General features: G+C 40.3%; 1 protein-coding gene across 1 annotated transcript; it reads right to left on the bottom strand.

Moving 5' to 3' along the window:
- Positions 1 to 15,524: 15,524 nt before the first annotated feature.
- On the bottom strand, positions 15,525 to 22,326 carry LOC124285498 (E3 ubiquitin-protein ligase Midline-1-like). The gene is made up of 3 exons (XM_046721740.1): positions 22,247 to 22,326; positions 18,666 to 18,963; positions 15,525 to 17,912 (listed from the first exon to the last, which is right to left on the bottom strand). The coding sequence occupies exons 1-3, from the start codon at positions 22,256 to 22,258 to the stop codon at positions 16,264 to 16,266; spliced, it is 1,959 nt and encodes a 652-aa protein (XP_046577696.1). The 5' UTR covers positions 22,259 to 22,326; the 3' UTR covers positions 15,525 to 16,263.
- Positions 22,327 to 23,332: the final 1,006 nt, after the last annotated feature.

The raw sequence follows: 23,332 nt of genomic DNA, 5'->3' as shown, positions 1-23,332 counted from the left end.
AAGATAGTCGTAAGTTAATGTTAATGTATGGCACTTACGACTATCTTAGCGCTAAGAGAGCTTCGAAAATCCAGGCCCAGGCGTCTCCTACTGCACTTAATGGATGGCGCGTTAAGGATGTTATACCAACATCACGTTTCACTTCCATTGTGCACCAGTACATGAAATGTTGTGGGTAATTTAGATATGTTTCCTTAATTTCCAAAGGCGTTATTCCTTATTTGGTTTCATTTTCAGTAACTAAATATAAAATATACAGATATCTGTAAGAAATATGATGACATTTTCATAAACAGTCAGCTCGTGTTTGATTACCAATCTTCTGGTTTTATTACAGGAAAGATATGTAATCCGTATTAACTATACATTCATTCACATGACATTGAAATCCAAGCGGTGTTTCCGTGTTGCTCTGTTCAAGGGAAACATTCACAACAGAAGTTGCGTTTCCATAACAACAGCGACAACACGGAAACGACCTACTGTTACATAGTGTGAATGTTCACGATCATTTACAACTGAAAAGCACATTTCGTTCAACTTCACTCAGCGCTCAGTCACATAATATGAATATTGCAGGTGTCGCAGTGATAACAATAAAGAGGAAAGTATTTAAGAACGGAAAATATTCTGTCAAAACAATACTGCAACAGCCACGAAACTGATCTTAAAGTCGAAGTATGAAAACGATCAAATGCAGCGGAAAATGTTTCCAGGATGCTGGTCTTCACTGGGGGTCTGTCATTTCCCCTTTATTATTCATTGGTTCATTGAGTGCAACTCTATCCACTATCATTGAAATGTGAAAATATAGGTTAGGCAATCCCCTTCACGTCTTGCGATCCTACAATATATCCTTGTGTACCTCACCTTAACCTTTCACCATCCGCCTGACCTACAAACACGTTGCTTTCACCCGTAAAGTGTTTTCTCGCGGTGGAAATCACTGCACAATAAGAACACACAAAGTTCTGTTAAAACCGCTCGATCTTTTGTTGACTTAAAACCTTGGATACTTGACTGACTATTTGCCCTGTGTATGGAAACGAGTTTATGTGCCTTCACCTGCGATACTCCGTCACGGCTAATAAAACGCTGGGTAGTTTTAACGCGAGACGAAGATGGTAGATCTTCTGATAGGGCCACGCAAGTCGGTATGACGTAGATTTGTGAACATATTATGCATTGTGGGCTTTGAACTTCACGAAACCTGCGTTCACAGCAACACGTGCATACTGCACCTTTGTGTTTTAGGATATTCAGCGTGAGCAGGTTGTGGAAATGCAACAAGGAATGTAATCGTTGTGTGTGTTTAGTTACATTACGGATTTATAGTGTTACCAACACTTATCATCGTCAAAGAGTTACGTGAATAACGGATTGACAAAAAACATTTTATGCGCGACGTTAAAAATGCAATCTAATTATATCTGTGAATGTATACCTCAGTAATCACAAAATTATACACTGTGTATACAGGTATGTAATACTGTACCTTATGCCAGAACCCCGTTAATACGGATTCCCTACGTCTGAACGACCACTGTAATTATACAGTGAAATGTGATAGGAACATATCAATCACACTTTTTGGCTCCTGAACTATTACAGCCTCTTTAGAATGGCGTTCAATAGCCGGGATGCTGTCAATCCGGATTCCCTACCGCTGGGATATCATTGTCAAAATACTATAAAGTTTGACTGTGAGAACCTTGTCAATCCAAAATCCCCACCTCTGGGCTATTATTGTCTACATACTGTCACATATGATTTGAGGACCTCATCAATCAGAAATCCCCACCTGTGGACTATTATTGTCTGTATACTGTAACATATGAATTGAGGACCTCATCAATCAGAAATCCCCACCTGTGGACTATTATTGTCTGTATACTGTAACATATGAATTGAGGACCTCGTCAATCGGGAATCCCCACATGTGGGCTATTATTATCTATATACTGTAAAATATGATTTGAGGACCTCATTAATCCAGAATCCCTACATGTGGGCTATTATTGTCTGTATACTGTAACATATAATTTGAGGACCTCGTCAATCGGGAATCCCCACCTGTGGGCTATTATTGTCTATATACTGTAACATATGATTTGAGGACCTCGTCAATCGGGAATCCCCACCTGTGGGTTAATATTGTCTACATACTGTAACATATGATTTGAGGACCTCGTCAATCGGGAATCCCCACCTGTGGGCTATTATTGTCTATATACTGTAACATATGATTTGAGGACCTCGTCAATCCAGAATCCCTACCTGTGGGCTATTATTGTCTATATACTGTAAACTATCTACCTTATTAATCAGGAATCCCCACCTGTGGGCTATTATTGTCTATATACTGTAAAATATGAATTGAGGACCTCGTCAATCCGGAATCCCCCCATGTGGGCTATTATTATCTATATACTGTAAAATATGATTGGGAGGACATCGTCAATCAGGAATCCCCACTTGTAGGCTATTATTATCTATATACTGTAAAATATGATTGGGAGGACATCGTCAATCCGGATTCCTCGCTTCTGGACGATTATTGTCTCTGTACTGTGAGTTTGGTTCCCAGCAATATGGACGCGGATACTGTTTGGAGCGTATAGGTGTATGTACAGTATACAAGTAATTCGGTGATCTGGAATTGAATGTTTTTAAAGATTATGAAAACTGAAAACGGTACCGTCCAAATTAAAGGTGATTCATGTTCTTAAAGGGGCATATACCTACCCGTAATACATTCGGTTTGTTGATCAGGGCGTCTTTATTGAATGCGGTCCCCGTTGGATGAATATGTTTGTACTCTATATTGGCGTTGTCTGTCGTGAAATTTGACTTTCCAATCCATCGTAACGATTGATAAAACCGTGGAAGGTTTTTGTGCCATTCAGGGGTGGAAATAAGTTTAAAATTGCTAGTGTACTCCGGTACAGTGGCACATGTAAAATCACTTGCCCTGATAATTTTTCCACTATACCGGCCGTTTTCTTGTTGATTTTTAAAATAAACAACATAATTAACATTGGAAAGTCAACTGGACACCGGTACAGTGTGATATACAAATTTGCTTGCCCGACAGAAAAACACTGGACTCGGACGTCGGGCAACGGGTTATTTCCACCCCTGCATTTGGCTTTTTGTCATATGTGTTGATGGGTATTGGTTTGATATTTCCTTTCCAAGAGCTTCCCGACATGACATTTTCTAATGTAACACTGGTAGTAACAGTCAAATGCATTTGCAAATAATTTTCCATGGGGGCATAGAGAGTTTTCTATAAACAATAAATTCATTGTTGAAATATTTCAAATAATGTTGAGCTGAGTGATCTGTTTTGCCTTGGGAGGGTCTCATATATGTTTTTATTAACCATAAATGCATGTGTCTCTGTATGGACACCTTCTACTGGGTAGGTACCATTCATGCTGAAAAATTAAATCGAAAATATAACTGTGTACATGCGGAGAGATAGTAGTATTGGTCGTATAATCCTTACGGTGTGGCCCGTTCCCTGTATGGGGGTACTGGATGGGCAGAACTCACATCTACCCACGCATGTAGAACTTTTGATGGTCAGAGTTGCTTTGTCCAGTTCATTGTACACAAGAAGTTGTTTATATACAAATGCGAATTAACTACCCGTGTGTCGTATGGTTTGCAAGCAATAAAATCATTGTTGTATATACAGGTAAGTTCTGTTTTCGGATCAAAGGTAGAAAGGTCCACTCGTCTCCGTTCCGTACCTGGTATGCGCCTGTTTTGTATGTCAGAAATAGACATGTTGGCCGTCCATTCATCCATATATAAGTGGATATGCTGTTTATGATACTATTCCATGCATGCGTAATTCGTTTTTAGTGGCGGTCATCTCATGAAATATGTTTATTTTGTTAAGAATAGGCGGTCTGTCTTTTGAAAGCGAGAAATCGGACAACAGCGGTATCTTGTTACTTTTATCTACCAGAATATCCTTCTTAGGTCAAACACCTGAACAAATTTGAATTTTGTGGTCGCCAGAGGAGAATTGAAAGTGAGATGGGTGAACTTATACTTACAACACATACTGTCTTCAGATATTCAACGACTGTTTCGGGTTTTCTTCTCGCGCACTTATTGTATATACATCGTTGTGTCGAACCTTGCTGTTGCCTCGAAGTACAAGCTGTGTCCCTACGTATTCCTTATTTACTCATCATTTTACCGTTGTACCGAACCCTGGACATCTCGAAGCATCATATAGGCTATCAGTGTATGAAATAAGCCAAAAATCCAGCCAGACATCAGGGCTGGTAACTTCAAAATGTTACCAGCCCAAATGTTTAACCAGACCAAATATGGGGAATTTACTCTGATGTATGGAATATCTAAAAAGAAATACCAGACCATCGGGCTGGTAGCTGTAAATTTAGACCGTCCGTCAGAAATCTAAACCGTCTCGGGCGGTCGGACGGGCCTTATTTCATACACTGATATAAGTAGATTACTACAAGTTGGACACATGATTGTATGTATGCATGTATGTATGCATGCATGCATGCATGTATGCATGTATGTATGTATGTATGTATGTATGTATGTATGTATGTATGTATGCATGCATGCATGTTTGTGTCTGTATGTGTGCATGTATGAATGCATGTATGTGTGTGTGATGTATATTTATAGAACACATGTGCTGTATGATACAGCGTGAAACGTTTTATACCCTCAAATGGTGTTTTGTGAATCAATGCAATCTAAAGTTTATCTATAATGTTACCCTTATGAGCTATATACTACTATCAACCTTGATCAGGGCGGAAGGTACAGGTGGTTAAGGCGTTCAATGAAGACGGGTTCGATCTCTCTTCAAGGTCCTCACATACCAACAATAATACGATAGTCAGTGATAGCCGCCGCGCTATTGTAAACTTGAGGCAATGTCTCATGGTTGATCATTGACACAAACCCTGTCTGATATAGTGTGTCGTCTTACTCCCGTGGTAAGAAAGTAAGCATATTCCAATGTTTGCATATGATCCAGAGAAGACCCGTCACGCCGAAGACCCGGGTTCGATTCCCCACACGGGTAAAATGTGTGAAGTCCATGTCTGGTGTCCCCCGCCGTGATATTGCTGGAATATTGCTAAAAGCGGCGTAAAACTAAACTCACTCACTCACTCACTCCAGAGAAGACTACCCTTCATTGGTTAAAAAATCCACGCCAAAGCAAAATACGATCGGCGTAGTGGCGTAGTGGCGTCGTGGCGTCGTGGAAAGAGTCACGCACACATTGCCACACATGACAATCGACAATCATAGGGTTGTTTTGACAAACAGTTGTCCAACACCGAGATATCTATACCGTTATAAACACCTCAAGCGGCGAAATAGGCAAGTTATGCCTGTCAACCCGTCAAACACAGGTCGGGGCCAACACTCTGTGTGTTATCTATGTAAAGCTAGAGTCTCAGCGGGGAATGGCCAACACACCCAAACGCAGAACTTGCAAATCATTGTAGATGTTTTTATAATTCACGTGTCTCCACTTGTGACGATATTTGTATTGGTTAATGCTGAAAGAAGGCATATTCATCATTAAGTTACAACAACATTCCATATGCATATCAGCGTACATCGTGTATACCTTCACGATGTCTTTCTTCGGATGTGGTTGCAAAATGTGAGAGATGTAACCAAACCTCTTCCAGAAGTTGTCCATTGACGTAGTTGAGACATCAAAAAACTGTCTGAATTAAAAAATATAAATCTGGAAGCTTTTAACCCCTCATTGGGAACATTGATTAATAATTGTCTAAAAACATTGAATCCCTCTGGGAGAAGCCGGATTAAACATTGACCGGAAACTTGAACCCATCTGTGAGAACCCGGATACAAAAATGTCTGAAAACATTGAATCCCTCTGGGAGAACCCGGATTAAAAGTTATCCGGAAACCTTGAACCCTTCTCAAGGGACCCGGATTAGACACTGTCCGGAAACGTTGAACCAATCTGACGGAACCCGGATTAGAAACTGTCCTGAAATGTCGAATCCATCTGGGAGAACCCGGATTAAACATTGTTTTAAAACATTGAACACTTTTGAAGGGTTACTGATTTTCTGTGAACCTTTCACCGGGAAGCTACCCGTAAATCGATCTTTGGCAAAAGATAATATGTATAGTAAAATGTTTCTTATGTGTCTGGTCGCGTCAGAAATTTCTAATCAGCGTCGAGGCCAAAAAGCGTAAATATCGCGGGTATATTTGTGTCTGTGTGGGATGTGTTATTTTAAGACCAAAGGGGGGTGTCAAACAATTTTAATGCCGCCTAATGGTGAAAGCTGACTACAGATTGGCTCACAGCCCCAAACTTAAACCGGCACTCAATGACCCCCACGTTCATTCTTCTCTTCATCGTCTCGGAGGGAACGACCCGATGTTAAAGAGATTGTCCACAATATATACATGTGATAATAACAGGAGATTTCCCAAGGGGACATCTTCATATGGTTATTACTGTTGAATACATATCTTTAGTTGCGACCTAATTACCAAGCGTACATTTAATTTAATAATACAGTATTTTTATACATAAATCAAATTAAATAGTTTGTTGAGGGTGAAAGGGGTTTCATCTAAGGAAGAAAAAGTTGCGCCGACAGTTTCAATAAATTAAACTGCATTTTAAGATGCTTAGCTAAAAGATCAAAGGAACCAACCGGGCCTTATCTTGCAGTTCCAGTCTACTGACATTAGGTGTGGAAACATGTTTCAACTCTACGACGGCAAATTCACAATAACCAGCGACACAGCCCTTAGGCTATGTTTACATAGGTCACCTCGGCCCCACAATGCACTTGTGGAAAGTTCTGAGTCATATGATTAAGCTGAACCAAATTTATATATAGACATAGACACAAATTAAATCTTTCTCTTCTTGGACTTTTGGCCATTACACACTGTTCGGATAATATATAGTGACGTTTATATGTTAATATTTTTTTTCGTTAAAAGTATTTTTATATGCTAACATAAAAAATGCAGATAATTACATGTCAGATTGATAATTTTCGATTTACGGCGCCCGTTATAACTGATTTGTTTTGAAGCGCATTTCCATTAAAACACAAAGGTTAGTTTACATGTGGAATCTTAGAAAAGTAATAACGCCCATGTGCAGTGTAATAAAACACTTGTTTGTGCCGGACTAGTATAGAGCGTAGGTAAAACTATACTTAATTACACTACTCATGGGGAAAAGCAATCTTAATGCAACTTCCAGCATATTGACTTTCGACACAAGCATGCTGTTGTTTGTACTGCTTTTTTGTAAATTCTGGCTATGTATTCAACAGCTTAAAGTCTTCTGCGTATGCACCATTAATGACCCAGCCTTGCATTTACCTCTGCTTATACGCGTCATGAATACGTCAAATGACGTACTCAAGACGTCATAAATTATTCATATCTTAACTTTTGTCATCCCCTGACCTACTTATTGTCAGACTCCCCAACGGTTTGTATGATGCATATGCGATCTTTGGGACCTTTAGATGTTGCCTGTGCACCGTTGGTGAAGGTATAACATTCAGATATATATATATAACATTCTGGTGAAGGTATAACATTCAGTATATATGTAGCATGTGAATACACATGTGCATTATAACTTTAAACATTCTGGCATATTTCCGATGTCTTCTTTAAACAGTTGGTTGGTTGTCCAGGGAAACGCATTCCGGTGGGCACAACTTTGGTATACAAGACCCCGCTGGCCGTAAGTTCGAATCCAGGATTCTCCTATTAGCACCATCTCCAAGTTCGTGTGTTGTGTCACCTATGGCCTTTCTACACGAATCTGACACCTTTTCCAGATTCTCTAACCGCAGAGGGTGGTGGGGTAGACTAATAGTTAAAGAGTTCGCTCGTTACGCTGAAGACCCGGGTTCGATTCCCAACATGGGTACAATGTGTGAAGCCTATTTCTGGTGTCTCCCGCCGTGATATTGCTCCAATATTGTTAAAAGCGGCGTAAAACTGAGCTCACTCACTCACTCACTGAATCCAGAGTCGATAGTAAGATTCAGATTATATCATGAATATATAGTATGAATCAAGCGAGAAAAGGTGAGTTTATTCTGCCCCACTGGTGGCACCAGTCATAAACACCCGCGAAGGCTTGTCAATTGTTCACCTGCAAAGTTCGGGAACGTATAGTACAAGTCAAAGTAGGAAATTGCATTGGACGTCATTTTTATCACTGATGTTGAAATGGAACACATGAGTCACACATAAAGCCAAGTCAGTTAATATTCATCAGGAAGGGAACACAGAACAACCAAGGGTATTCAAAATTCGGGTTCATGTCGTCTGCACATTTACAATAAACATTCGAAAGGTTTACCTCTGGTCATGAGTGTTGTATCCCTCTCTTTTGATCATGATGCTATGTAGTATCTGAAGAGCATGCTCCACTGTACCTGAAAAGATGTGAATTGTGGACACCAAAGAACTGAGCTGCTGGGATATTTTATGACGGTGAGGGATAATTGAAAAGTTCAAGCTATCCGTCTTCTCAGTGAGTCCTGTGAATAGATTTAAAAATGAAACTAGGCGGTCGCACTGGTCTGGTTCTAGTTCGGGTGGGTAAATCAGTGCAATGTGATGATTATTGAATGATATTATACTATCGAGATACTAGAAGCTTATGTAAAACGTCTCGCCCAACTTACTTTGTTTTCACTTTGCCAACCTAGCAGAAATTCAAATGCATAACGAAACAGATCCGCGATAAGTTGGGGCATACATGTCTCACCCCAAACTTTTGAAACGTCATGGTGTTTTTATAAGTATTATCGTTTCCTACCCTTGTAAATACCCTCCACAGCAACATCAACAGCAACAACGGGAAGCCAACAAATTATTGGGAATGTTTGGTTTAATAATGAAGGCACAGCATGAGGTGTCGATACCATGTTTGCATAAATACTTCTGTTTAACCATGTTTCGACACATTACCCAATACTCTAATACCGTGGAGGTGATACGACATATTTGTGTCTTTAGCCTACCCGCAGGTCTGGGGGGTGTTCGCTTTGCCCGTGGACAGTGCGTAACGCTGAAGATTACACATTCCGTGCGGGCAATGGAGCGATGGATATGTGGAAGCTTATTTTCCCATGTCAGAACTGTCGTGTCTTAGGTTCAGGAATAGCAGGTATTAACTCTAGACTTGATGCATATGAATGCCACTGGCTGATGGGGAAAGATAATTATCTTCATGGTTCTTCCTTCAAATAATGATCTCATGGTTCTTCCTTCAAATAACGATTTCATGGTTCCCCTTCAAAAAATGATCTCAAGGTTCTTCCTTCAAATAATGATTTCATGTTCCCCTTCAAATAATGATCTCAAGGTTCTTAATTCAAATAATGATGTCATGGTTCTTCCTTCAAACAATGATCTCATGGTCCTTTCTTCATATAATGATCTCATGGCTCCCTTTCAAATAATGATCTCAAGGTTCTTCCTTCAAATAATGATCTCATAGTTCTTCCTTCAAACAATGATCTCATGGTCCTTTCTTCATATAATGATCTCATGGCTCCCCTTCAAATAATGATCTCAAGGTTCTTCCTTCAAATAATGATCTCATGAAGTTTTTGAAAGGCATTTAGTTGGATGAACATGAATACATGACACGTTTTATGGATTACAACTTCTTTTTTATTCTTTACACGACGTTTCAGAGCTAATTCTTGCTCCTTCATCAGGTGAAACGTCGTCTAAAGAATAAAAAAGAAGCTGTTATCCATAAAACGTGTGATGTATTAAGGATCTGATGGTTCTTCCTTCCAATAATGATCTCATGGTTATTCCTTCAAATAATGATCTCATGGTTATTCCTTCAAAAAACGTGTGATGTATTAATGATCTCATGGTTATTCCTTCAAATAATGATCTCATGGTTATTCCTTCAAATAATGATCTCATGGTTATTCCTTCAAATAATGATCTCATGGTTCTTCCTTCGAATAATGATCTTATGTTTCCTCCTTCAAATAATGATCTCATGTTTTCTCTTTTTTTGTATATCGACATCAATAATACCATTTTCACCTGTAATTTATCTGTATAATGGCATAGCGATTACCTTTAAATATGGACTGCGTAAGTACAATTAACAAATTTTAGAAACAATGCTATGGATCTAGGTCATACATACCATCATTCGTCATGCATGACAGCTTAAGAAATTTGGACCATTTGCAAGAGCAGCAGTATAAATGACGGTCGAGCTTTGTCCTCGAAACATAATTAGTTATTATTTGTGCCCATGACCTGCTCGAAGTGGATTTATAATTTAGGACTGAGTGGGCGACATGAAGGTCTACCTTGGCCCAAGTCATTCTTGTGAAACTGGTTAGAGTAGTGTCTGCAATGGAGACATAGCTATTGCATGACGCTCTTTGAAGATGCTGACTGGTGACACATATCCTCCACAGGAATACATCAACCGGGTGGAGCTCATAAAAATTCAAACTGAAAGTAGAAAATCTTGAAATTTAAGTCAACTTTTACGTAACCTGTGCTTGTAACTGATGACTCAACGCATGATGAATATGTAAGCACTGAACGAAGTCCGTGAAAATCATAAAAAAACATTCAACATGAACCATAACAAAACGAACATTCAACGGCAATATAGACGTGAGTTTGTTCTTACATTCGTGTAAATCATTCAATGCATTGTCCACACACAAAGACAAAGAAAAATAATTCCGATCAATCTCAGCAAAGGTGATAATGTTCTGTTTCATTGCTCCTCTGTACCATTTCCCCTTTTTAAAAACGGGGGCGGTGGGATAGCCTAGTGGTTAAAGCGTTCGCTCGTCACGCCGAAGACCCGGGTTCGATTCCCCACATGGCTACAATGTGTGGAGCCCATTTCTGATGTCCCCAGCCGTGATATTGCTGGAATAGTGCTAAAAGCGGCGTAAAACACTATTCACTCACTCACTTTTTAAAAACGAGACACATTCACGTTGTGTCTATTTTTACAAGACATGAGGAGAGGAAGTCACTGTTTCTTGTTAATAAGGTCCTGGAGATTGTCATCAGAATGAATGATTCACAGAGAGCGGAAGGTCGCGGGTTCGATCCCCGACCGCGTCATACCAAAAGACGTTAAAATATGGTACTTGTTGGTCCCTGCCTGGCACTCGACATTAATGGGTACAACAAGGACTGGTTGGCTCGGAGTCAGTATAATGTGTCTGAGTCGGGTATTCATGCTTCACTGCGGCATGGTATCTCAGTGGGCTAGCACTATAAAACCAGCTTTAGTCTGGGCTAGTACAAGCAGCCGCACATACACATACACACGCATGCACGTCGTCATATGAGTGAAATATTCTCAAGCACGACGTTAAACCCAATTTCACTTCACTTCACTTAATGATTCACATCACAGGAGCTGGGCGCAGGTTTGGGAACCAACAAGCAAACACTTTAAATACCAAACTGTGTGAGTGGTGCGTGATATCGGTGGAGCAGGACACCTTTTCGCTAACAGCTGGTAGCATAAAGAAGTTTCAGTTATCCATTCATGTGCGATTCATCACTTAGTTGATAATAGGATCCTTTAGAGCGGATACTTGCATTGCAGTCTATTAGCCACTGGCATCAACGTCTTATGTGAACAAATATTTTATGTTTTATTCAGGCTCCTTAGCATCCTTGGCTTTGAGTATGATTACGGAAGTAGGATGAACACAGCTATGAATAATAATTTGATTACTCAACTGATGAGAGTTAATTATACTTATCAATATGGATTGCATAATAATAACCTCTACTTGGTGATGATATCGGTGCGGTAAGAATCAGACGGCTTCATGTGTCAAGTGTTGTTTTTTCGTTTAGAACAACACTTGACCACATTTACTATATCGAATAAAGGTGTGGGTTAAAATATATTTTTGGGTCTCTTCAGATTACATTATGTAATATGTTTCATATGTAATTTTGTATCTGATTCGACAATTAGTTCGGTATGACATAGTGTGATATGTAAAATTATAGTTCAAGGAAAATACTATAGAAACTGTGTCAGACATATTTGTCATTTCTCTAACGGACAGCTATATGGACGTAAGACGTCAAACACAGATTCCTTCTTTCTTTTTTTTTATTGCTTAACTCCACACTCGGGGCGGTGGGGTAGCCTAATAGTTAAAACGTTGGCTCGTCACGCCGAAGACCCGGGTTCGAATCCCCACATGGGCACAATGTGTGAAGCCCATTTCTGGTGTCCCCCGCCGTGATGTTGCTGGAATATTGCTAAAAGCGGCGTAAAACCAAACTCAGTCAGTCAGTCAGTAACTCCACACTCAGCGGCGGTCTGTATATAATCGAGTCTGGACCAGACAATCCAATGATCAACAGCATGAAAGCTGGAATAATGCTGAGTGCGGCGTTACACATCAAACAGACAAATTATCACTAACATAACACCAGGTGTTCGCGAACAGGGTAAACATGTCTTGCTCCAGCTGTGGCAGCGATCGTCCACTACCTAATATATAACCCAGGGTATAGGTTGATTTCATCCTTTTGTGTGTCATTATATTGGACAATGATTTCTTTCTTTTGAGTCTCGTGACCCAAGGCAGTGACATACATCGCACTGCTGTGAAATCAACAGAGATTTGTTGTAATTACAGGTATTTGTGACACGAGGTGAAATTAACAAGGTCCTGAGAAGTTCATAAGATCCCCTGTGGAGAAGTGTCTGTACAGGTGTATAGTATAACTGAAACCAAGTAAGTTTCAAGTGAACATGGACTGAATAAAACGTGTGTAATGATCTAATTTCACCGTTAAGTTCATCAAAGTCCATATCTGTTTTCACGTTTTAACATAATCCTAACGTGGTATTTACACATACAAAAATCGTCATATATGTCCCCAGTTTGGTATTGTAGTTGGTAATATTGTTCGAAACCTAACCCCTACACGACGTTAACTCTCAACTGCGAAGTTTTGGATGTTATGAGAAACGTTATGTTGGGCGGGTTATATATTAAAGCGGATCCTGCTGAAGCAATGTTTGATATTTCATGTGGATTGCTACAAGCACAACTTCAGTTTTTGTTGTTGTCGAATGTAGAGGCCATTTCCAAAGTGATATCTAAAGTACTATCCTGTTTTGCTTGTACCATATACCCCCTTGTATTTTCAATTGTGCAGTTGACTTGCCTTTGCATGTCTTTGTGACGGGTGACACCGATGCGCAAATACTCTAGAGAACACCCGGTGTCATCACTATTTGATAGTGACTCATAAACACATGGTGTCATCATTATTTGATAGTGACTCATAAACACCTGGTGTCATCACTATTTGACAGTGACTCGTAAACACCTGCTGTCATCACTATTTGATAGTGACCCATAAACACCTGCTGTCATCACTATTTGATAGTGACCCATAAACACCTGCTGTCATCACTATTTGATAGTGACTCATAAACACACGGTGTCATCACTATTTGATAGTGACCCATAAACACCTGCTGTCATCACTATTTGATAGTGACCCATAAACACCTGCTGTCATCACTATTTGATAGTGACTCATAAACACCTGCTGTCATCACTATTTGATAGTGACCCATAAACACCTGCTGTCATCACTATTTGATAGTGACCCATAAACACCTGCTGTCATCACTATTTGATAGTGACTCATAAACACACGGTGTCATCACTATTTGATAGTGACTCATAAACACATGGTGTCATCACTATTTGATAGTGTCTCATAATCACATGCTCACGATTCAGTCGGAACAGTACAATCGGATATGATTTTCTTCTGAATATGGAAACAGTTATGTCTCTTTAATGGGGTATATCTGTGGAACATTACTGGTTATGGATCACCTGATGAATGGACAAGAACTAGAAACGTTTTGTAGATAGACTTTTCAATCCATATATCTCTGTGAACCTCCAATTCTAAATGCCTGTGAAATACATTTTAATTCATAATTTGAACGATGGAACCCATCTATGAAGGGTTTGGTGGTGCGGTGGGGCAGCCTAGTGGTTTAAGCCTTCGCTCGTCATGCCGAAGACCCGGGTTCGATGCCCTACATGGTTACAATGTGTGAAGCCCATTTCCGTTGCTGGACTATTGCTAAAGGCGGTGTAAAACCGTATTCACTCACTCTTCAGGGTTTGGGAGGAATATTTGGCCACAGTGTCTAAACAGCATAACGAGATTACGGACATACGAAACGTTGATGAAAGACGTCATTCATATGAACAGTTATGCATTGGTTAGCTGTACTTGGCGTGGGAATATACGAAGTGTTATATTTTACCTACTGGTGTAGAAGGTAATCCAATAGGCACCTCATTAATCAAGACAAATGTTGATTTGCAGCACGCTGCTTTAGGGTGACCTTTTGATTGACAGGTGTGTTTCAACACTTCCGGGTTTGCTATTGATAACTGTGGATTTACTCTTTATAAATACACCTGGTATTATCACTATTTACATCTGAGTCATAAACACATCCATTCATGCCTAATCGTAGAGTTAACGTAGAGATTTTTTATGACCATGGAAAAGGATTGGTCTTCTCTAATTGTTAAATGATGATATCAAGGTTTAAATCGCTTGATGGTGCTATTAGACTTTTTTCCTTCAGTGGCAACAATTTAGAAGGTATCGACAATTAAAAAGCTCGATTAACAGTTTGCTCACAAAGCAGTATGAACTAAAAGGGGAATTACTGTCCGTGTCCTCTGAATGATGTAACTGTCCCTTGGATTCATGTTCATCTGTATGTGAGAATATTTGAAGCAAACTTGCATATAGGACCCGTTCTATAAGGTGAACGGCATGTGACTGTGACATTGACATGAAATCCATGGACACAGGAAGCATTCGTCATCTCAGTTCAACGTCGAGCCACAAACTGGATGAAGACGGGGATTGTACGAGAGCTTCACAAGTTGATTCTCCTACGTCCAAAAGCTTCATCGCTTCCTCATCGGATGTTCTCGCACGGGATGTGTACTATTGCACTTTGAGCCCCAAAATGACGACCTTGATGAACGCAAATGTCGCCGAAACGTCATCTCAGACGCCTGTGGAACCATGCACAATCTTCAGAATAGTTGTGTATGCAGTCACAATCTTCACTTGTGCTGGGGTGCTGACAGTGACGTGGAAACAGACAAGGGCTGCATGTGACGTTGGTGCCGAATGTTGTGCCCCCTCAACCGGTTGCGTTCGGTTCTGCCACAAATTTGTTCAACCTAGAAATTACTCGTAATGTGTCAGTTTGGTATCGATTCCGGAGGTGGGCTTTTATTGACCCGTTCGTGGATACGTCATGAGTGTTGTTCTATTGTACATGCAGTGTTGAGATTACGACTTCAAAGAGATAACATTATGTTTCGTGCACATAATAGCTATACGTGCGTGCTAATTACATCTAAACAAACCCAACCTAACAAGGTTATCAGTTTTATTCTCCCAACAAAAATATACATGCAAGTGCAACATTCGACCTTACAGTCGTTGTGATGTCTTTATGAATAAGTGTGGAAAGATTAATTATATTTGTACACAATTTATTTGTGTTTTTTTTACATTTCTACGCGGCACAGTTACTTTCTGTTTGTACAAGTTGTGCGATTTCTGTGCAGGTGGATTTGGTATTCAACTGATAATGTTTGTGTTTGTATCACACTACAACAAAATTGTTCATAAATGAAATGACTGACAAACATACCAACGACCTACCTATAAGAAGTGTATACATTTCATACCACCCCTACATGAAATACTTTATTTTCAACTCACATTTGTAAACACGACCTTCGGATTGCCAAAGTCCTCTCATGGTAATGATTTAACCTTACGGAAATGAAGTTTGTACTGCAGTTGGGCCCAATACCAATGAGTGGTTGTTCCTGGCTCTTGAAAGGGATGCAACTCTGAACTTGTAGCAATACCTTCGACATCTGGGCCACCAGTGACTTCTCCTATTTGGAAGTAGTTCGAGTTTTATATCATGTTATAAAGGCCATGTCCATTTGAGATTGAGATATTAAAATGTGCGTCTTGTTTAAGTTTGAATATTTTCCTCAATCTTCTCTATGTCATCTTCTCCTTATCATCCACAAACATCACCCCGAGATACAAGAACTAAATCCGACAGACCCTCTATCGGTGTTCACTACCATGCTATGCGAAGATAAATGTCTTGATTTCCCCTCCACCAGTAACAAAAAGAGCGCCATGATTGTCGATGCAGAGACTGACTGGCTGGCTGATACCGTCGTCGGATGTGAGAACATCTTTGATATATTCCCCTGTGTCATTCAGCTGTATAATAGTCTCGGCGATCTTGTCTACAAACAAGATACCTCCTGTTTTGGTGGTTACGATACCAGTAGGCTTACGAAGTGCCTTGTCTCCGGTAGGGGCGTATATCCAAACAACGTCACCCTCTGAAGTCAGACATGTCACAGACTTCTTCCCGGAGTCACACACGAGTATGTTGCCTTTGTTGTTGACACACATATACGCGGGATAGGCAAACAGTGTCTCATTGATGTATGTAGTGACTGACCTCAACACGTGTCCAGCCATGTCCAGGATATCCACACAATCCCAAGTACCTGCTGCTAGAGACGCAGGACTTAGAACAGAAAGACCGGCGTAGGCTTTGCTTGTTGTGATGGTTGACTGCAGGAAGAGGTCGGGGGTCACTTCTACTGTAAGGATCTTGTGGGATCCAGGGAGAGCTACCATTACCTGCTTCTCCTTCAACTGTGTTAAACCGAATGGGGAGTCATCCAGGGGAAGCTTGCTTTGACATGGTTGATCGTTTCTTTTGTGGACAGATTTAACACATTTGTTAATGTAGTCTGTGACAACAATTGTCTGTATACCATCTATGTAAAGTGTTGTGATGCCAGGCATTCCAGGTGTACTCTCGTCGCCCTCTACAGCAGCATCAACTGTTTCGAACAACATTGGTGAACACTGCAGACTAGGTCCATCGCGATATGTGACGTCAATCTTTCCCAGCTGTAGGACATCTAAGATGTGTTGGACGTTGTCAATGTCTGGTGTAAACATGATGTCATCTATTCTCCGGGTGTCTGCTGCCTCTGTATCCCTGATGTCCTCCATCTCTACAGCTCCAGACTCCCAGGCCTGATACGCACGATGCAGGTCCACATCACATTCCGATACCAAGGCCTGGTCAATGAACTCACAATGTTGTCTGTACATCTGCATCTCGATTTCGTCCAGCTTCACATCTGCATGGACCTGGATGAGGTGTTCGTCGGTTGTTTCATCCAATTCATCTAACAGCATCTTTTCCGTCTGCCTGATGTGCTCTATGATTCTATCGGCGTAAAGTTGAATTTGTTCTTTCAGGGTTGCTTTATCGTCTTGTATTTCATTTATTTTTAATTTATGTCTCTCTACCCTTTTGCTTTTGCCAAGGCATTTTGTCTGTAAAATGTTTCTCCTCAGAACCAACTCGGATTTCATTCTTGCCACTTGCGAGCTGATTGTGACGACAGATTCACATTTCCTGTGGTAGACCACACAACAGGACTGACACAGTGGTCTGTTGCAGTCTTTACAGAGATATTGGATTTTCTTATGTTTGTGCTCCTGACACATGACCTTCCGTCTCTCCTTCACCTTGACCTCCTCGGACAGATCACACAGTTTATGGTCCAGATATAACGAGCTAGCACGGTGAATCCTGACGCATTTTCCACAGAGAGCAACTTTGCAGTCTGTACACCAAGAGGTCCCTGGAGTTGCTTCCCCTAGCTGTCCACACAGTGTGCAGAACCTGGCTGTCGTCGCTGTGAAACAATATGAAAAGACATGCTTGCAGGTCTGTCTATCCACAAAACATCATTAACTGAATAATCTATATATCTGTCTGTCTGTCTCTGTCTGTCTGTCTGTCTCTCTGTCTCTCTGGTCTGTCTGTCTGTCTGTGTCTGTCTGTCTGTCTGTCTCTGTCTGTCTGTCTGTCTCTCTCGGTCTCTTGGTCTGTCTCCCGGTCTGTTTGTCTGTCTGTCTGTCTATTCCAAAATGGTGCGTGTATAAACAATCAAGTCAATATATCTCAATACTTGGGCAGAAACATTCAAGTCAACATATCTCAATACTTGGGCAGAAACATTCCAGTCAACATATCTCAATACTTGGGCAGAAACATTCCAGTCAATATATCTCAATACTTAGGCAGAAACATTCCAGTCAACATATCTCAATACTTAGGCAGAAACATTCCAGTCAACATATCTCAATACTTGGGCAGAAACATTCCAGTCAACATATCACAATACTTGGGCAGAAACATTCCAGTCAACATATCTCAATACTTAGGCAGAAACATTCCAGTCAACATATCTCAATACTTAGGCAGAAACATTCAGTATATCTTAATATGTATTGCAATGTATCGCAATATGAGAACCAGGGCAATAAATGGATATAGTAACTATGCTTTTATCAGTGCACTCAGATACTAACATAAGTATGAAATATACCCATATAATACCTTAAAAATCGGGGACAACACACATATTATTATGGATGTGTCTCACCTTCTGTAGTGGCGTCAACTTGTATGTCAACCAGCCCCTGTATAATGATGCTGGGTTTGATCTGCCCCGCCCACTCCTCCACCGGACTGTTTGGGTGGGGAACCTCGGTGTCTTGTCGACAGCTGGGACAGGAGATGGTGTTGGACTGTACGGCGTCAGGTCTGGTTTGGATGTATGAGGTGACACATTTCCTGCAGAAGGTGTGATCACACCTCAGTGTACACGGGTCTGTGTACAGTTCCTGGCAGATCACACAGGTCAGGAATTCCGTCACTTTGTCCACCCGGGACGTCGCCATCTGCAAAACGGAATTTGATAGTATGAACTCTCGCACAAATACAATTTTTATGTGATCAGGAAATGTTTCAGTAAAATGACTAATTGATGATCAATTTGCTATTTATAATTTAACTGTAGAAATGACGGAAATACATTTACGCATGTACGCATATATTTTCATATTTATATGACCACTCATCCATTTACATGTACCACTCATCCATTTACATGTACTGCTCATCCATTCACATGTACCACTCATCCATACACATGTACCCCTAATCCATTTACATGTACCGCTCATCCATTTACATGTACCGCTCATCCATTTACATGTACTGCTCATCCATTTACATGTACCGCTCATCCATTTATATGTACTGCTCATCCATTTACATGTACTGCTCATCCATTTACATGTACTGCTCATCCCTTTACATGTACTGCTCATCCATTTACATGTACTGCTCATCCATTTACATGTACTGCTCATCCATTTACATGTACCACTCATCCATTTACATGTACTGCTCATCCATTTACATGTACTGCTCATCCATTTACATGTACTGCTCATCCATTTACATGTACTACTCATCCATTTACATGTACTGCTCATCCATTTACATGTACCACTCATCCATTTACATGTACTGCTTATCCATTTACATGTACTGCTCATCCATTTACATGTACTGCTCATCCCTTTACATGTACTGCTCATCCATTTACATGTACTGCTCATCCGTTTACATGTACTACTCATCCATTTACATGTACTGCTCATCCATTTACATGTACTGCTCATCCATTTATATGTACTGCTCATCCATACACATGTACTGCTCATCCATTTACATGTGCTACTCATCCATTTACATGTACCCCTAATCCATTTACATGTACCACTCATCCATACACATGTACCACTCATCCATTTACATGTACTGCTCATCCATACATATGTTCCCCTAATCCATTTACATGTACCGCTCATCCATTTACATGTACCACTCATCCATTTACATGTACTGCTCATCCATTTACATGTACTGCTCATCCCTTTACATGTACTGTTCATCCATTTACATGTACTGCTCATCCATTTACATGTACTGTTCATCCATTTACATGTACTGCTTATCCATCTACACTGACGAGCAAAAGAAAGTACACAGGTGTAATTGTTGTTGGAATGCCAAATATGGGTTCTAACTAATAAAATTATTGAAAAACATTGATTGTATAGAACGCAACCATCATGTTTCATATGCCAAAATGCAATCAAAAACATTTGTACGTGTTTTGCACGAATTTTTGCAAAATTGTGATTATTGTCCCATGCAACAGCACGTTTCTGACAGAGAGTATAAAACCTGTTTGTCGTGAAGACTGAACAATCACTTGACAGAAATCTCACGAGAAAATGCCAAGATTGACGTCGGCGGAACGAGAACGGGCCAAAGGAATGACACAAATGGGTGCTTTCAACAGCGATATTGCAAGGACATTGGGTTGCACAAGACAAACCATAATTCGGCTGTTTAACCGTTTCAGTACGACAGGCCAGACATGTGATCCACCCAGAAGTGGACGTTCCAGAGTCACAACACCCCAAGAGGATCGCTATCTGCGGGTTATTCACCTACGCAACTGGATGTTGACGGTGACGTCATTAGCAGCCACATCATTGGGTCATCGCGTAAGCCGATTCACAGTGACAAGACGACTTCGTCCTGCTGGCACGTATGGGCCTACCGACCGCTGCGTGGAATGGCCTTGACCTTCCAGCATCGTAGGAACCGTCTGCAGTAGTCATCACTACATCGCTGTTTATTGTTACAATGTCATTTTGTTGATAAAACACGTGTATTGCAGTGTGCTTCAACATACATTTTCCATTTCATAAAAAAGGTTTTGTTATTTTTATCTGATTGGAAGAAACACAACCTGTGTACTTTCTTTTGCACATCAGTTTATATTATGTACATGCATTGTTATGGGTGACAGGTTGCAAGACATAAGGGACCGTTTATAGTTTATGGCTAGGGGGAGAAGCGGGGAGGTGGTGATGATTTTTAGGCGGGGTCACCCATTTTGTTCTTGGGAGGTAGGGCGGGGGGTAATCAAGTTTGTACACATCTACTAGGGGGGTCAGCAATTTTGTACATAAATATTATAAAAAAATTATACTTCAAAATTATGGGAAGAGGAGGCAGGGGGTCATTGATTTTGTACATGACTTGCAAAGGAGGGGGGTTACTTACTTTGTACATAAATCTTAGAGGGGGGGGGGGGTCATTCACATTGTACATGCTTCTCCATATAAATCATCATCACCCCCATTAGCCATAAATTATGAACCGTCCCTAAGTCACTCCTGAAACTATGGTGGGAGAATTTCAAGTGGTGTACCATTAAGGAAGATAACTGTGGATCAAGCATATTGTTTTTTACTTTCTGAGCCCCCCTGAAGATCTGTGTTAGTATTGGTATACAGGAACCCATGCTTAGCAGGGATAGGGTGGTCAGGGTCGCTGACTTGCTGATGATCACTGGTTTGTCTGGTCGAGACTCGATTATGTACAGACCTCCGCCATATAGCTTATATTGCTTAGTGCGGCGTTAAAAAACAAACAAATACGAACTAAATGTACATTGGTTTCGAAATTACTCACCATGTATGCAACATAAATTGAAGGCAACACAAAATAGAGACACTGACAGGAGTTCACATTGTTGTAGTGACCGCTTAAGGTGCTTGTAGGAACATTGCACTAGATGCAAGCACAGCTGGATCCATTAGAATGGTAATCCTGAAAGTGTATGTACTGATAACTGTGGGATTTGGAGCATCTGAATATTAGTAATATCCTATATTGTAAAACAATATAGTTCTGCACGAAGGAGTACTGATTGACCTCAGTTCCCTGTTGTGTATACATGCCCTATCACTGCCACACTACAGGGAAGGAAACTGTAAAGGTCAATGTGTTGTGGTCAAAGGTTTAAGTTTTTATTATGTCAATAGTTCATGTCCACGAACGACATCGTTTAACTGCATAAGTATATACATAAACAGTTGTACAACTAACTTATAACGGTAAACCTATGGCCAGCCTAAGATACCTACATGTTTTATGATACGAAACACGATCTTTCTTTACAAGTCATAGTTTCAGTTTATCTAACATTACTTTCATATGTGTTGAATGGGTGTGTTCACGAGACAAAATCGATATTTATGAAATACCACACCTTGTAAAGTTGATACTGTATGATGTTAGTTGATGAATACTTACTGTTTTTTTCATATTCACTTTGTCAGCTAAACCTCGTGTCCCGGAAGCCTTGAAGCAAGCAGCTAACGGTAATACACAGCTATGTGCAGGTTCTACTATATAAGATTGAAATATCAGGCAGCTGTGATTGGATGATTTAGCGTAGGATTTTTTATACTTTTTAAAACCTTTACACTCTTCTCCTAAGAAAAAAACATACTTTTTAATAAATAGTATTGCCTTTTTCCAATAGATATTTTAAAGCGGGTGATGAGGTGCGGAACAGTACATGTAGGTGGCTTTACGTGCTGAACTACAGCCTGTGTGTTTTAACTTCCTGTACTCGTAAAAGGGACAATGTACTGCAGCGTTTAAGCCAGACTGTGCACAGTTGTTATATAATAACTGCCCATGCTGAATGGCTCTTTATTTTTGCCATGCCATGCGATGACATGTGTTAACGAAGTCAGCAAATCTGACCACCCGATCCCGTTAGTCGCCTCATACGACTTCGCCTTCTACGGGTCCCATGACAATAGAAGTCAATGTGAAAACATAGTCTTGTGTAACCTATAGGATGACAGCACTTTTGGGTGATTTATTCGTTATGAACCTTCCTGGTTATATATCATCACGGGTGCATTTTGGTATGAAGACGACGAGTGTAGGCAAACATACGTGCAACTTCTTTCTGAAAGCAGTGTTCACTCTCCGATTATTGTATTGTCTGTGTCTCAAATATTAACTATATTCCTTTACACTATCAAAGAAGAACTGTCTGTATTTTGATGGATAAATATTCTATATGACATTTTACAATCTCAGAAACGTACCGAGTTTACTTTGTACACCATAATCCCAAATGACAAACTAAAGGAAAAACCTAATTCGTTGAGGCACGGGCTATTTGTTAGTAAAGGTGATCTGTGAGTGAGTATGGCTTTACGCCGCTTTTAGCAATATTCCAGCAACATCACCGCGTGGGGACGCCAGGAATGGGCTTCACACATTTTTCCCATGTAGGGAATCGAACTTTAATGAACAAAAGTTCGCTAGTATGCAATGCGAACAGCATGTCACCAAGTCTTAATTAATCTTGATTGTCAA

This window comes from Haliotis rubra, unplaced genomic scaffold (assembly GCF_003918875.1).
Source record: "Haliotis rubra isolate DU_JTF1 unplaced genomic scaffold, ASM391887v1 Scf360, whole genome shotgun sequence".
In the NCBI taxonomy this organism is placed as follows: domain Eukaryota; kingdom Metazoa; phylum Mollusca; class Gastropoda; order Lepetellida; family Haliotidae; genus Haliotis; species Haliotis rubra.
The sequence above is the reverse complement of the archived record's forward strand: the minus strand, read 5'-3'. Positions and strand labels throughout refer to the sequence as shown.